Consider the following 17,209-nt stretch of genomic DNA (forward strand, 5'->3'; position numbering starts at 1 on the left):
AATATTCAAGAGTGAAGCAAGACTCCTATTATTAATCTGATCTAAATGCAGACATGTGCAGGGATCAGGGGAAGGTTAGACTGAGTCAAAAACAGGGAAACCAATCTTAGTTCGCCTCCAATGCGGACCTTACACTTAGACCTGGTCTCAGTGATCTGAAATTAATCTAAACCCATAACTGTACAGAAGTTCCACTCACAAAGACCAGTCTAAAAATGTCTGAACCCAGTCTAAGACAGACATGAATCAATGTAAGTCAAACTTAAATCGAACCAGGTTAGACTGGTAAATGGAACTTCAGTACAGTTACCTGCATAGCCCCACTCCTGGGGCTACACATTTCCTGCCCTCCCCCCTGGTACCAAGCTATTTTTACCCCTTCCCTCCCTCCCCCCCAACCCAGAACCAGCCAGCTCCTCCCTCAACCCTCAAGCTGCTCTAGGTGCTGGATTTATCAGCATTTGCTGCTGCCAGGAGCCAAGCAAGTAAGCCCTGGTACGGAGAGGGGCAAGAGGAATGGGGAGTAGGTTCACTGGGAGGGGTCAGTATTCTAATAGTCACTGGTCCCACTGCAAGCACCCCTGCAGATCCCATGAGCCCCCTGATCCCACCAAACCCTCCCAGCCCCCAAAAACGCTCCACAGACCCCGACTGCCCCCACGATCACTCCTGTGGATGCCACCTGGCTCCTTCCTGACCTCCCCTGTGGATCCCACGTGCCACATACATCCTGCAGATGCCATCTGTCCTCTCTTGCCCCTGCAGATCATGCTTGTCCCCTATTCCCCCTTCCACCCCCAATTCTCCCCCACCAGTGTGTTGTCCCCCCATCCCCTACCCCTCCACACTAGTTGAGTGGCAAATGCAAGTGGTAAAATGGTAAACAGCAATGCCCTAATTTCCTTTCCTAAATCATTATTTCATTTTATTTTCCTTCATGTACTTCCTCCATTAAAACTTCTCCTTCCCTCCTATTAAAGTCTCAGTTTTTCTGGTTTGATCTTATGGAGGTTTTTCAGTCATTCTTGTTGTAGGTCTCTGAATCCTTTCTAGTCCCACCACCAGTAAGTCCTTTTTGAGGGCATATCAAATTCTGTGTGTGCATACACTTTTATATAAAAATTCTATCAAGCTGTGAAACAAGTGTCAGATATCTGGTTCCAAGGTAGAGAAGGTGGGAAGTGGTGCAAGGACTCAGGCTTCCTTGGATACCTTGGGCTCTGTAGTTGACATGTCTCTCTCCTGATTACCATGATATGGAAGGTTTCTGAAATAACTGAAGCATTTATGGAAAAATGATTATGATAGCTCTAGCCAGACCATTCCAGTATTAGGGTCTGGTGAACTTTTCTGAACAGACCTTACATCAACATACTGCTCTTTTCCAACATATGCTTGCAGAACAATGGTCTAATTCTGGACTGAAGTCCCTTTTTCCTTTGAAAAAAGCATGAAACAAGACTTGCTCCAGTTATCACTTTGACCACTCTTCTTGCTTACTTGCATTTTCTTTCCATCTTTTGACTTGACTTTTTAGATGGCACGCTCTTGGCCTGTGAGCTACTGCTTCTTGTTCACATGGTGCCTAACATGTTTTATCTGATGCTTGAATATAAATACTGTTTCTTAAGTATTGCTGCTTTGACAATGACGACCCATTACTGACAACAGCTGAAAGTTCACTTGCTGAAGATGCAAGAACTGCAACTCTGAAAGAAGAAAAGGATTTACCCCAATTTACCTTAGATCAAATGGTCATTTTTAATGCAATTTTTACCTCCCCTAGCCCCGCCAAATGACTGCACTTAGCCCTGATGTTTCTATTATTTTTACACAAATAGCCAAAGTTGCCAAGGTATATCTTCTTTGCAGTTACTGCAGTTACTGCAATTACTGCAAGTCGCAGAACTACCCAACCTAGCTGTGTGGCAGACTGCAACACAATACAAGCTAGCCACCTGATTCAGCCTCTCATGTGGGCTTTGGGGCCTGCACTAAGTTCTATGTTCAGTGACCCGCAGTGTGAACATAGCTTTCAGGTGCCAAGTGTATCTCAAGAATCCCTGGGCAATTCAGAGATAGATCCTGAATCTGCTGGTAGGGCCATCCATACCTAGAGGGGGCGAATTGGACTCTGTGCTTTGAGGGGGCCCTACTAAACTGGGCAGAGCAGCAGGGGTGCGGAGCTGGCCACTGGCAGTCGCAGCTTCTTCAGGTCTGGCAAAAAACTCAGACCACACCAGTTCAGAAGGGTTTTGACACCAGGGATTTCTATTTTAAATCTTTGTGTTTATCTAGGGAATTATGTCTGCATGCCTAACAACGTTAACATTGCATGGCACCCCCTGGAACCCTTAAAAGAATCTCAAGGCACCCCAGAGACTCTCCCACGACTAGTATTGAGCGATTTGCCTTGTTTATGTATGTATGTATGTAAAAGAACCCCCAGTAAAAAAATCTAGTATACACAAATACTTTATTGGTTCAGCTTGTCCATTAGGAAAAGTTATGCACCCAGGAGTTTGCATAATTTCTCTTAAATTGCCCCTTCTTTCTCTTAAATGACCCAGTCTTTCCAGGCAGGAAAGACTAAACTTCCCTGAAGATTTAACAGCTGTCATCATTAGACAGATGATGATGAGACATGGTCTTCAAATTGGATTATAGTGTGTGGGGAAGTCTTTGGTTGAAATGCTGATGTGCCAGTGGAAAAGATAAAAGGCATTGCCAATATGGGATAAAAATAATATCCCCTATGGCCAGATAGTACTCTGCTTCTTCTACTATTGCTGCTACATATGAAAGGGAGGCTCCATTTATAACTTGCCTGCTAGGGCCTTACACAGTAACAAATGTTAAAATAAGCCATCAAGAATAAATCTATTGGAAGAACAGGTTTTAAAGGATAACCTCTCTCTCATAGTTCTAGAGAGGGCTGAATTGCCTTTGGAAAATGCAAGGGCTTGAAATGCAAAAGATTTTTGTTAAAATTCTATTTAATAATTGATTTAATGCACAATTTCCACCAATCATTTGTTTGGTTTGCCCCTTTCTGCTTATGAAAATGAATAGGATTTGGTTAAGATGATTAGAATTACCTAAACACACATCAGAAAAATGTCTGATATCTTTTTCTAGGAAAGCACTGTCAGGAATACAGTTCTCTTTTGTAACATGAAAAATGCTTAACTCTATAGATTTGCTAGTTGTTATTATTCCATTAAAGACTCCACACATTAAAGAAGTGGGAGGGCATTTTCTAGCTGAAGAAAATGTTTGTGTTGTTTCCACCTACGAGGAAGGCAGCAAACTTGAGCTCTATAATTTTAATTTAATTATTCCCTTGGAATACATTTAAAATATAGCCTGGTCTGCCCTTCAAGGTTGTGAATGCACATTCCATTCGCTAAAGCAAGAAAGCTTTTCTAAAAGTTATGGCAGAATGCAGGCTGTTTGTAACACGTTTAATAATGTTAAGAGGACTCATATAAAGTATAGGCTAACCTGAAGACATTTTTCTTGCATTTCAAAGGAAAACTCCTCTTCAAGTAAACTATTTAACCAAGAACAAATTATTTCTAAATGATAAAGAAATGTAAGTCTAAACTTAGTTTTAAATGTAGGTGAAAAAATATGTAAATATTTTAAATATTTACAGAAACAAAACCAAAAGCTAGCAATCCTTTCCAATATATCATAGCAAAAGCAAAGTAAATGAGATGTATGTAACATATGTAACATCTCTTCCCACTAATATCATGCATGGTTGGAACCAGAAAGGGAAACTGCCAAAGACAAATGACTGTACTACGGTATAAATCAGTTTTAGGGCTACTAATTCAAGATTCAAATTCAGAATTAGAACATTTGTAAATCTTTACCACTTAAATGGACTCCCTGCAACAAGCTACCTCAAAGTGAAAAACCAATAAAAGTTCCACAGTAGGATGCCTGTAATAAGTAGAATCATGTCAGCCCTAGTCCACATAGGAAATGTAATGTGTAGGAGAGAGCACAACATGTTCATCATGTGTTTAACAATCTTAGATACATCACCTTCCCTGTTCCTTCTGACTGGCAGCATGCGAAAGATAAAAGCTTCTGTCCTGAAATTAATACCTGGTGATCAATCTTGAGACCAAGAGATCATGGTAAGTACAGACTGAGGCTGCTTCATCAGAACATGATAAAAAACAAGCCACAAACAGCTTCATCTTCCAAAAAAAGTTAACATATCTGATTACAAGAAACAGTTTTCTTCAAAAACAATTTGAAAATGAAGCCAAGCCTCACTTCACTATCTCAATCCACAGACATATTTTTAAAAATGGTATCTCTACAATTCAATGCAAGTATGTTAGGGACAACACCAGCCCACAGAATTTTTTTTAAATGTTTTGTTCCTACTTCCAAGTTTTGGTTCAACTATCCTTAACCATCATATCATTTAAGGATAAGAGGAACACACTGAACCTGTTTTTTAGAGGGGAGGGAAGGGTTGAATCTGTCAGCAAGTAAGCTAATTTGGGTGCAATTGCTGGATTGCTATGCAAATGTCCAAACTGCTTGTGCATGCATAGTTACAAGATTCACAAACTCATTACAATAATTCTGCATTGCTACCTTAAAAAAAAATTCAGCCCAACAACTTTCAAAGTCAGTCCCTATCACAGATAAAGCACTGCACAGACTTCAAAGCATACTGAGCAAGTTGTTATAGGAATGGCTGCTGCAGTGTTGACACAGACAGTACAAATGTATCTTTTAATTTAGATAATTTTTCCCTCTAAATCTATTGTACTAGACTGAAAAAGGTCAAGGGAAGAAAAGTTTGAGGAAAGTACAAGCACCTAGATAATAACAAATAGGAAAATAAGGCTGTGGTCCAACAAAGCACTTAAGCACATGCTTAAGTGTTTTGCTGGACCACAGCCTAGAAGAACCCAGACCTTCTAGTAGCTGGCATCTTAGGAGCGTGCATAGCAGTTTATAATAATAAATCAGAGATAAAGGAATGCAAGCTATAATATTTATTAAAGGTGCAATCAAGCTGCGATATTCACATATCATCAGGGGAAAAGGAGTTAAGTACAAGTTTGGCAAATTAAACAAAACTAGCCACAGGAACCCAGAGGTCATAAACTGTAGCCTTTTTACTTTATCCATTTAATTAAGAATCTGTGCCATTTTCTGTTACAGAAAAAAAAACACTATGTTGTGCTGTTTCCTAGTGTTGTGCTGTTACATATGACACAACTGAATTCTTAAGCATATCGTTATCCACAGATATTCAAGTCTGTGGCATAACATAATAGGGCGAGTTCCTCTGTGACCCAGGAATTGGGACATATGGATGAGGTTTCTTAAGGCATTAAAAGCTTGAAGCCTCTAAGTAGAAACTGAATTAAGTAAATGTCCCATTGCTCAATAACAAAAATGAAGACTTATTCATGCTATTAATCTCTAAGTATACAAAAGAATTCCTGAGTAACTTGGGTAGGAGGATTATTTAAAACACGTCTAGTTTAATACTAGACACTCACATCCATAACTATAATTTTAAAAGTTGGTGGCCTCTAAACAAGGATAAAAAGTTGTGCCATGAAATTAAGCTTGCTACAGTATTCAAGGAGAAACTACCATATTTATTCCAATACAAGACAAGGTCTGCACCCCAGCCCTTCAGAATGGGGGAAAACGCCCCTTGTCTTACATTTGCATACAAGGAAACATCATTAAATACTCTGTCTATCATTACACTGCATATGTGCAAAAAACTGGCAGAGAACAGGCACCTCCATAGAGAACTGGCACCTGGCCTGCAGGCACTGCGAACTCCAGGCCAGCACTGAGAGAGCTAGAACCAGCCATACCCTCCCCCAAGTGTCAAAAATACTTGACCCGAGCCAAAAGGCCAAGATGCCAGCGGGAACCTGATTTTTTGGGGTTTTTTTTTACAAATGTTATTAAAAACACATTTACTGCCCTACACTTACAAAGCTACATATTGAACATCTTTGTTTTTACCAAGACTGCATATCACAGAAACAACTATATATAAAACAATGTACAACTACATATATTAAACTCTTAAACAACATCTATCAACTTCCCACAAAAAACAAACCCTTACAGATATCTCTCTCTTCATACAGAACTCTGCCACCTGAAACTCTCCACCCCTCCCATCAGTCCTCTCTGGTGGTTTAGTGAAACAAGTGTGTCCAGTACTTTTTCCTCCACTTCTTCTCCTATCTCTTCCTTGTCCCGACTGATATAGTACTTCAGTTCATGCAGCCCCAGCTCCAGGAACTCTTTCAGTGAAAGCCAACTCCTTAAACACCCAGAGGTTTCTTATTTTCCATAAATTAGTTTTAACACATTAATAAAGGCCTTAATAACACTTCCTCCAGTCCCTTTGGTATGAGTCCATATAGTACCATCTCCCACACTAATAACAGGTTTATTTCAGTGACACTCAGAAAACAGTAGTCCTTTCCCACACTCCTTTTGCATATGTACACTCCTAAAATATGTCCCACCATTTCTTCTTTCCCACACCTTTCCCTTGGGCACCTTGATGACCTCAAGCCCCATCTGCGTTGCACTTCTCTGCTGGCAAGATATTTCTCACAACCATCCACATTAAATCAGCATGTTCGCCTTTTAGTTGTTTATCCACCACCAGTACCCACACTTTCTTCACCTGTCTTTCCCTCCAGCACTATCCTGTCTTTCTCCCTTACTGCCTTCATCAGTGTTGTATGATCCTTCTGAACCTCCAACCCAACGTTGCCTATTTTACACCTCTCTGTGAATCCTTCCATCCTGATGTAATGAATCAGTGGTTTCCACACTCTTAGAAGATATCTGATATACTCCCCATTTCCTCAAAATTGCAACTGCATGAAATGAGGCAATACACGCTGTATTACCCCAATACATACATTCCCCTCTCCCTCTGCTACTGCCTTGAATGTCACGCTAACGTAATTCACATAGACAAACAATCCCAAATCTGGCAGCCCCAACCCCTCTTGCTTTATACAGTTCAGCTCTAGCCAATCTCTGTCTTTCAGCATTCCAGAAAAACATACACATTTCCTGTACTTTTGCTATCTGCCGCCACGTCAGTGGGAATACAGTTCCTGTATATAAATATAAAATATTTCCTCCTGGATATAAAATAGTGCATCTTTGATCACTCTGATTGCTTCAGAGACCATTCTACCTGGTGCTGCACATACTTGCTCTTCTTGTATTATCTTCCTCAGGTTTTTCTTCATCCTCAAAGCCAGCATCTTGGCCATTAATTTATAATCCATATTAAGGAGCATAATCAGACCTGTTATTCAGGAGTTACTCTTCAAGAATGGGAGAAGGAAGATCACAACGCCTCTTGTAAAATCCTTCCCTGTCTCTCTTGTTTCTACTGTATCCTCAAACACCGCCACTATATCGCTCCCTACCCATGCCCAAAACGTCTCATAATATCCCTAAGGCAGTCTGTCTGCTCCTGATGATTTCCCCTCTTTTTAAGGTTTTAACACTCCACTTCCTTTAAGCTTATGTATTATTATATTTGTTTCACCTTTAAGATTCTTTAAGGACTGTATCACCCAATGCTTTAAGCTTTCCTTTTGCCACCTTCACTCTGGCCAAAAAGTAACAGGATCACTCTTAGTTTTCTCCCATACACAGTGCTTGTGCCAAGAACATTTTCTCTCTCTTTCTTTTAAACCAGGTTTCTAACTCTTACCTGGATTCTTCTACCTCTTGTCACCCATCTTCCTTCTGTGGCTTCCTTTAGCAGTTCCTGCATCTTTCTTTGCAATTCTCTCAGCTCTTCGGTTCTTTTCCCCATGTATTTTTAGCCTTCATTCCTGAAGAATTCTATAGTTTTCTTCTTCATCATCACCCACCATTCTCTGGTATTCCCAAAATATTTCTTCAGTGTTTGATATGCCTCATACTGTCTCACATACACTTGATATATCTCTTCATCTTGTAACAGCCACACATTTAACTTCCTATGTCCCTTCCCTCTCATGGGGCCCTTACCGAGACTCATTTTCACCTCAGCATCTGGTGATCACTAAAAGCCACATATGGTTTCTTTCTTCCTTATCCCCATTTCTTTTGATACAACCACAAAGTCAGTTTTTGATAGTTTCTTTCCACTGCGGTCTGTTGCAGTGAAAACTTTCCCCCCTGCCCACACATCTCTTAGTGACTTTTCTTTTATTATATTTGTTAACAGTCTGGATGACCCATCTCAAGCGCCGTTTCCTCCTTCCCCTGTGTCGCTGACTTGAATTACACAATTGAAGTCTCCCACTATTATGCACCGCCTCCCTCCAGCCACGTAAATCACTAGCATTATAGGAGTAGCACATTCTTTCCCTTCCTCTCCAGTGGTGAATATACATTGTAAATTTCTAATTCTGCTTCCCCAATACTATCATTCCTTGCAATCTTCCACTGATGACTTCTGCTGCTTGCTTTGCTCTCAGCTGTGGGTTCTTGAATATTACTACCCTTGCCACTTTATTTTCATTTGTCCCTGACCACCAGGATGGTGCCCATCTCTAATTTCTCTCTCAAAAGCATTTATAATCCCTCTTCCTTGGTATACCACATTCTTATGGACAAATTATGTCTGTCCTTACTTGGCTCAACACTGGTTCAACCTGTTCCCTGTTCAGCAAAACTACTGTCAATGTCATTTATGCTTGTTTAAAAATAAGTGGGCTTGTCCCTTTAAGGTTTATCCATGCTTGCCTTGAACTGAGTGTGCCAGTTCCTTCAAGGTTAGTCTGTGCTACTGCTCAGTGATCAACTCCTCCACGTTCCTCACTCACATTCCTATAGCCTTTGCAAGCTGCCAGATTGCTTTCACCTTTAGGAACGCTTTTATATTCCCATCTCCCCGTCGCTTCCTGCCTTCTTGACTATTGGAGCCGAGGCATTAGTGGCAGGAAACTGCTGTCTAGCTCTTCCTCAAACTCACCTCCCTCATGATCAAGTTTCTACTTCCTGGTCTTCAGCCAATGCATTTTCTTTCTCTTCCCAGCCTATGTCTCTGGTTCCCTCTCTTGCTCCATCTCCACTTCTGTTGTTCTTTCTTCCCTACCCCACACCTCGTCTGAGCTGTTTGTTTTTTCTGCCCTCCCTTCCATTCCATCTCCTATCTCCTCCTGCCTCAATCACAGAAATGTTGCCCTCCTCCTCCTCTGTTCCACCCTCCTGCAGGGTTTCTTCCACCATTTCTACCTCAGTATTCAGCCCCCTTCTCTCCCCTCCTCTGAGTTTGCCTATTCCTCAGGGGGGCTGACTACACTTGCAAGGGCTTTGGGCACCTGTGATACAAGTGTCCATCTCCCTTACAAATAGTTCATTTTTGCAACTCCTGGCACTCTGCTGTTGCATGCTTATCCTTTCGCTTCTGTAGTACACTGTAAGGGGACAGTGTGTGAACAGGTGCCAAAACTTTCCTGAATTTGCTGCACTGTTTAGATGCAGCAAATTATAAAACCCTGGTGTGCCCCAGTCTGGATCACTAATGGGAGGTACAGCAACCCACCTGAGCTCCACTCATCTGCTTGTAAACATTTGTGCCCTCCAAGACCCCATCCAGATGCCATATTTGTCCCTTACTTTCTCTACCAACAGTACCCTTTGGACACACTTTCCCATCCATCTTCCTATGTCTTTCACCTGTAGTAAATCCGTGTACATTTGAACTATAATCATTCTTTCTCTTGACTTTTCTCCTATGAACTTTATCCCTCTTAATTCCTCCCTCCCACATTTCTCTGCTCATTTCTTTCAAAAGTTCTCATACCCTTCTCCAACCCAGTAAGTCAATCCCAAGTCTTTCGGTTCAAGACAGCAATCAGGCTGGTGAGACAGCAATCAGGCTGCCTGCACCTCCAAAATCTGAAACAGCACCTTCTCCTGTCTTCCTTCTAGCTTCATCATTCTCATTGTTGCCACCTCTGCTGTAACTCCTGCTGTCACCTTTTTCTTTCGTTTCTTCTCCACCTTCATCCACTCTTCATTGCCACTCAGCTCTTTCCACCTCATGCTTAGTTGCCACAACTGCCATTGTTTTGATCTTCAGGTCTTCCTCCTCCACTCCTTATGCCCCAACATTCTGTTGATCCCTTTCTCTGCCTTTAAGGCATAGATCAGGCTTATTATGCTGATGGAAACCTACCACAAGGGCAGGCCAGGACTACTCATCTGAATTAGATGGTAGTGCCCATTTCACAGTCCCTCCTCAGCACCAACTCCTTTTCAAGTCATAGTGAGCCACAACACTGCATACATTTGGACTTCCACTTCACTCCCATAGTTGAGCTGCACCTTTCTCCCCATTTCCAGTGATTTTTTTCACCATCCTTAAATGTCTAGCAAATGTGACCAGATAAGGCCCTGAACAGTTCAGTCAGAATCCCTCTATCAGCTCCTCTCTCAGCCTGTCACATATGACTAGTGTGGCCCCATCCTTCATGAGGTCGAGTCAGACCAGGTTACCCTGCACTTCATCTGCATATAAGTTTTTGGAGGATCCCAGGACTTGTGACAAAGAATACCCCATGCCAGTCATGAGTGGGGGCGCTAATTAGCACACAGATCCTTTGTGAGGAGGTAACCTGGAGTACAAACACGCACACAGTGAACAGTGCTGAGCTGTGGGGTCACCACAGCTTGAAATGCTGTTGACTGGTGGGGCCCTGCACAATAATCAAAATGGTAAATCATGAACCTACAGATGCATCACAAGCAGGTCCAGGGAGGTGATCCTTCCCCTCTCTGCGGCACTGGTCAGGCTGCAATTGGAGTACTGTGTCCAGTCCTGGGCGCCGCACTTCAAGAGGGATGTGGCTAACCTTAAGAGAGTGCAGAGGAGGGCCACTCGCATGGTCAGGGGGCAGCAGGCCAGGCCCTATGAAGATAGACTAAGGGCCTGAATCTATTCAGCCTCCACAAGAGAAGACAGAGGGGGGATCTGGTGGCCGTCTATAAACTCACTAGGGGAGACCAGCAGAAAATAGGTAAGGCTCTGTTCCCCCGGGCACCATCTAGGATAACAAGGAATAATGGCCACAAATCAATTGAGAGCAGGTTCAGGCTTGATATCGGGAGGCATTACTTTACAGTTAGGGCTGCCAGGCTCTGGAATGGGCTCCCAACGGAGGTAGTACTCTCCCCTACCTTGAGGGTCTTCAAAAGGAAGTTGAATAGATATCTGGCTGGGGTATTATGATCCCAGCACTCGTTCTTGCCCAGGGCATGGGGTTGGACTTTATGATCTGCTCAGGTCCCTTCTGACCCTAAAAACTATGAAACCTTTTGGTTTTGGACTACTATCACGTACCGATTGTACAAGATATAATATATTTATGTGAATATAAGATTACCTTAAAAGATGACCCCCCCCACCACCAATAATTACATTTTATATCTAGAAATCTTATACATTTATTATTTTCCAGGTATGGAACCTGAATATTAGAGTATTGTCTTGAATCCCTCCTGCCCTCAATGCTACAGCAGAGAAAGCAGTGGCTGGGAAGGGGAGGGTCAGGTTCCCCTTGTCCTCTGCCCTTGCCACTTCTCCCCACTCTAGCCTTCCTGCTCCACCAGCTCCTCAAAGCCTTTGCCACCCTCCCCACTCTCTGCCTCTTTTCCCCAAACTCCCACTTCCTAGTCTCTCCCTCTTTCCTCCTCTTCTTTCCCCCTAGTCTCTGCCTCTTTTCCCCCTGCTCTTAAGTCTCTGACTCTTTGCCCCCCTGCTCCCCAGTTTCTGCCTCGTCCCTCAAATCTCCCTCCAGACTCTGCCTCTTCCCCTCTCACCTTACTGTCAGACCCTATTGGGGCTGCTCTGTCCCAAAGTACAGAACATGGAAGCTCTGCCCTTACTTAGCCATGCAACAATGTTGATGCTGCTAATTCCCCACACAGGGGAAGAAGTTTTCATTTGTTCCTTGCCCAGGAGAGACCCCAGCCAGATCTGGAGCAGAGCTATGCACAACAGTGAGTGGGAGGGAAGGGATTTGGGAGCAGGAGTGCAGAGGAAGGACAGCGGAGCAGAAATTTCCAGGCTAAGTGGACAGTGTGAGGCAAGTGGCTGCTGTGGGTCTTACTCTGGCCCTGACCCAGGCTCAGGATCAGAGTCAGAGCTGCAGAATCCACCTACTCCCCTCTCCTCTTGGTATGCAAATGTAAGACCAGGGGCTTTTCCCTCAACCACCCAATGACTGGGAGGAAAAACTTTACCTTTGATGCAGGTAAATATGGTAAGTGGATAAAAAAATGTGCTGCTTAAAACCGTGTGTTGAAGGGCCTGTGCTAAAAATGGCAGCAGTTAGTTCAAAAAAAAAAAAACAACTGCAGTAATTCTGCTTGAACTAAGTCTGTGCTTATTTCAAGGTCAGTTTTTTTTCAAATTTACCCCTCACTTCCATGTGCTTAGGGAGACCAGGATCTGACAGTAAGGAAGAGGGAAAGGACTGCAGGGGGAAGAAGTTGGCCGGGTAGAGGGAAGGAGGGCAGAGGGGAAATTTGACCCACCAAATTTATTTTCCCTTTTGTAGCAGTAGCAGGGGGATAAAATGCAAGGCAAACCTCCAATACTTAGATTCTATACCTGGAAAAATTATAACACATTTATAAAACTTCCATATACAGAATCTAATTACTGTGGGGTGGGTCATCCTATATTCAGGGTCATCGTATATTCCAGTAAGTGTATAGAAGTGTTCATGTAAACAATTCAACACAATTCTATTGTTATAAGGATATATTCTTATGTAAATGGACATCAGAAAAGAATAAGCCCGCTTTTCCTCTTCAAAGGATAATGCTCAACACTGATAGGTCAAAAATAGGTCACCAATGGCAAACATTGAAGAACTAAAATTCTAACAGCAATAAAAACATGACATAAGAGTTTTTGTTTCCACTTTCATAATAGAGCAGTAGCAGCAATGGGAACAGAGACAAAGCAGTATATTACAATAAAAATCAACAATTTATTTAATTAATAATTTGATGTGTGCACCATTCAGAAACAGAAAATGGGCTTTAAGGTGAGTGAGACACCTAGAAAAGCAAAGTGATTTTTCTGACATGGTGTCCATTACCAGCAGAACTTCAATTATAACTGAAGACAAATTTAATATGATACAGGGCGATTAATAGAAATCAGCAATTTAGCAAGTTTTTACTTAGTATGCCTGGGAAGCATGAACTGAACAAATGCTGAGAAACCCTATAGTTCCTACTTATAGTTTAAGAACTGCCTGATGGGGGCTACTTTATTTTATTTATTTTTTTTAGAAAAAGAAAAAAGAGCTAAGGGCCATGATTTATTTCTCAGTACAGAGGTAGAGTAATCCTCATGCACAGCAGGGAGCATACCAATTTTTGGAGGACCATTATTCTATTTGGATTTCTTTTTAAATGAACTCATCAGCATACCTGAAGCCTAAAAGAAGATTAGAGATTTGAAGGTCATTCCTTTATCCTGTCCAGGGGGAAAAGGAGTCCTCTATGTTGCCAATTATTTTTGAAGCATTCAGAATGTCAAAAAGTTTAAGTAATGATCAACAGATGCAACTGCTGTCGCAGGAGAGCGTCAAATATGATATTCAAGGATCTATGGTACGTGTCAATTTGGTAGTCATATCTACTATGCATAAAATCTACAGCATTCAAATATTCTTTTTACATTTACATTTTTGCTGTTATACCACAGAAGACTACAACAGACACGTACAAACTGCAGTGTCAAAAGTCATTTGTGAATTAACTGAATTCATTCACAAATTCATTGTATATGGAAACTGGAGTAAATGTAGCTCCTTCTAACTAGGCTCCCTATTTCAGTAGATATACCTATTTAAAAAAAAAATACAATACACTTTCATGTCAATTTCTAAACTAAATTTACAACTTGATATTAATTTCTTCGTACATGCCTCCTTGGAAAATGAAAGAAGCCAAAACATTCAATTCACAAACTGCATCTCCAAAAAGCAAATATTACATAACAAATGAGTAACTGTCAGAGTAAAGCAAAAGCTGTGTAGATCCTTGATTCCTTTCTAAGCCACAGGAAACAATTAATTGACTGAATGAGAAATCAAGGATGTGTCACATGCATTTTCTCACATTCTCTTCATTTTCATATTAAAATGTTTTCGAAGACAGAGTGCTGTTACACAGGGATAAGGAGAGCTACTCATTTAAATTTAAAGTGCTATGAAATTCTGCTACTTCTTGATATCTAAGGAACAAAATAAACAAGTATATTATTTTAAAAGTGTTAGATGAATCAACAGCATAACAGCATGTGAATTCTTACAAAGATGTGAATAATTTAAAAGGTAAATCACTTTCAAATTCAAATTAACACCTCTAAAGAGCAGGGTCTTGTGCATTATTATCCAAGGATATCTAGAGAACATATATCATTTCTAACCACTAAACTGACCATTGAGTCATACAAACAAAGCTGTGAGAATGTTGACGTGGCATAAAAACGCTGCATTTAGAAAAAGTTCATCAATCAGCTATCACATCATATATCTGTCCACTTACATATAGCACTTGTTAATTCTGTACCCATTAAACATCTTATTTTATTAATCCTGAAAAAGCAGTAGATCCTTTAGTAAAACATTGTACAAAAAGTAGTGACGTTAAACAACAGCACTACTAACAAACTGTTCTTTCCTTTCTTACCTTCATATGTCTCTAATACGTGTACAGTGTCACCTATTTGTAAAGAAAGCTCATCTGGTCCCCTGGAGTCATAGTTATATAAAGCTGGGAAAGGAGGGGGGAAGGAGAGGAGGGGAAAAAAGAAAAAAGAAAAAGAAAAAACTATTAATGCTACAAAACAGCATAAATTTGATTTTAATTCCTATACATCTGACAGTGATTTCTAAACAAATTACTGCCACCCCCAGCCTTTTGATGCAATACTTTAAACTATTTCACTCCAGCTCTGTTCTAATCCATTACTACTTTGCCTCAAAAAATAAATAAATAAAATACATGAAATCAGCCTTACAGAAGTCCAACATTTCACCCGTTTCTAACATCTTTGTTCTTGCTTTCCTTAAAATATTGTTCGATATTTTCAGAGGCTTGTCTCTTTTCCAGAATTAATATAGTTTTGTGGCAACCTTACGAAGTTATTCTAAAACTTATAGCACCATTTCCAGTCATTCCTTATAACTGGTATATTCAGTTAAGCTCATAAGATGTTTTAGAAAGTTTTAATTTATTAACTTAAAACAGAGTACCCTAATATTCCCAGATTAATGAGGAATAATGTACACCTCAGGACCAACTGAAAGATGGATGGAATCTATTAACATATATGCTAAAAAACCCCAAAAATGATTGAATAATTATATGCATAAAATAGACAAGTTATCAAGATACTGTTATGAAAAAGACGGTATGAGTTGCTAAACTGTATGGTAAGGCATGGCTAACATCCCTCATTCTAGTTTATTCCAGCCAAGTTCTTATGGTGTCAAAGTGCCTGACAGCTGATAAACATTGTCATGTAATAGTCCCTTATCAAGAAAATTTCTAAGGAATAAAATGAAAATACTTGCATATAGTAAAAGTGATTTTTCCCCAGTGCTAAAGAAAACCCAGGTTGGATAATTTACCAAAAATGCCTGTTTTCACAGAAATTTCTTGTGGTCCCCAACAGTTATACCCAATAAGAGGGACAATAACTAAATGTAAAAATCCAAGTACATTCTTGCTCCCAACATTGAGTTTACAGAGTCTTTGGTCACATAATGCAGTATAAATAGTAAGAGGTATGCATGCCTATGAGTAGAGATGTCCATACTCTAGAGTCAATAGCTGATGACAGGTATTAAACAACTGCTGACACAAAAGGGGTGGGGGGAGGGAGGGGCAGGAAATCAGTGTGCATAGGTTCTCTCAAAAAACAGGTAGGTTGTACTCCCAAAACAATCTTTTTATATTGGCCACATGTCAAAACCATTGGGTGCAGCTCCCCGCCGTAACGAGAACACTTTGCAGGAAGCGTTTCAAGTTTCAACAATTCCTGGACAATAGAGAAGTTCATTGTTGGTTCCCGGGGGGGACCTAGCTCTTGGCTGCAAGCCTGCAGCTGGTTTCCCCTAGCAATGGCCCCTCCTCCCTCCCAGCCCACCTGTATTCAGAATGGGAGGGGCAAAAGAGAACAAAGGGAGCTGGTTCTAGGGCTTCCCCAAACAGTGCTGGAGGGTGGGGTATATGAAGTGAACCGCCTTGGGGGGGGGGGCGCTCCAATCCACCCACCCCACCGTCCAGCCCTGGCTGAAGAAATACCAGACTGAATTCTCTCCACTTTCTTTCCCCCCTCCCATTCTGAAAACAACAGTTTGGAGACAGCAGAAACAGAAGTTACTGAAGATAGTTTTGAAACATTTTCATCTGAACCCTCATGCAGTGAGGATTCAGAATATTGTGGGATCAGGCCCTTGTCAAGAGCTTTGCAGCCGTGCACTTGTCTTTGTAAATACTGTAATTTCAAAAGCTTTGGGCTCCCTCCAACCAACTATGGAAACATAGAACGTACTATGGTTTCTAGTTCATTGATGTAAAGTCATGTGTCATGCTTCATTAAGAGTCTGCACTTCTTATTCTTGGGGGGGGCGGGGGGAGAAGGGACCAGTGTTTAGAGTACCTGGACACTGTCCTTCTGACCAAAACAACTCCTGTTTCTGCAATTACCTTTCAAACAAAAATAAACTACAGCCAGAGCTACAATGATGTATGTACATGGGCTCAAGTTCAGCAGGGTCTCAACGCATTAGCAGGTACAGTGTTTATTTGCAACTCCTTTTCTCATGTTCTGGAGGTGTATAGTTGTCCTGTTTCATGTAAAATAAATATGCACAGGTTTGTGTCCATTTTGCTGGGCAGAGACTGGCAGCCAAATGTCTAATAGCAGCTTTTGCTGGACCACCAGCTGAGATTTACAAGTTAGAAAAAAACTGAACCTAAATGGACATGCTATTACAGAGCTTGTGAAACTATGGTTTTGCTTGATATCAAAGCATTTTTCCTAGGTTATTTCATAGATTTCATAGACATCAGGGCTGGAAGGGACCTCGGAAGATCATCGAGTCCAGCCCCCTGCCCAAAGGGCAGGAAGTCAGCT

At 41.3% G+C, this 17,209-nt stretch overlaps 1 protein-coding gene across 2 annotated transcripts in view; it reads right to left on the minus strand.

Annotated features, from left to right (window-relative positions):
• The window catches only part of DOCK1 (dedicator of cytokinesis 1), a 545,238-nt gene that overhangs the window by 480,449 nt on the left and 47,580 nt on the right, over positions 1 to 17,209 (minus strand). For both annotated transcript variants that reach the window (XM_019555687.1, XM_019555686.1), the window contains exon 2: positions 14,755 to 14,838. In XM_019555687.1, coding sequence (XP_019411232.1) covers positions 14,755 to 14,838 — 84 coding nt within the window. The remainder of the gene's footprint in view (positions 1 to 14,754; positions 14,839 to 17,209) is intronic.

The sequence above is a fragment of the Crocodylus porosus genome, unplaced genomic scaffold (genome assembly GCF_001723895.1).
Source record: "Crocodylus porosus isolate Cpor-Errol unplaced genomic scaffold, CroPor_comp1, whole genome shotgun sequence".
NCBI lineage: Eukaryota > Metazoa > Chordata > Crocodylia > Crocodylidae > Crocodylus > Crocodylus porosus.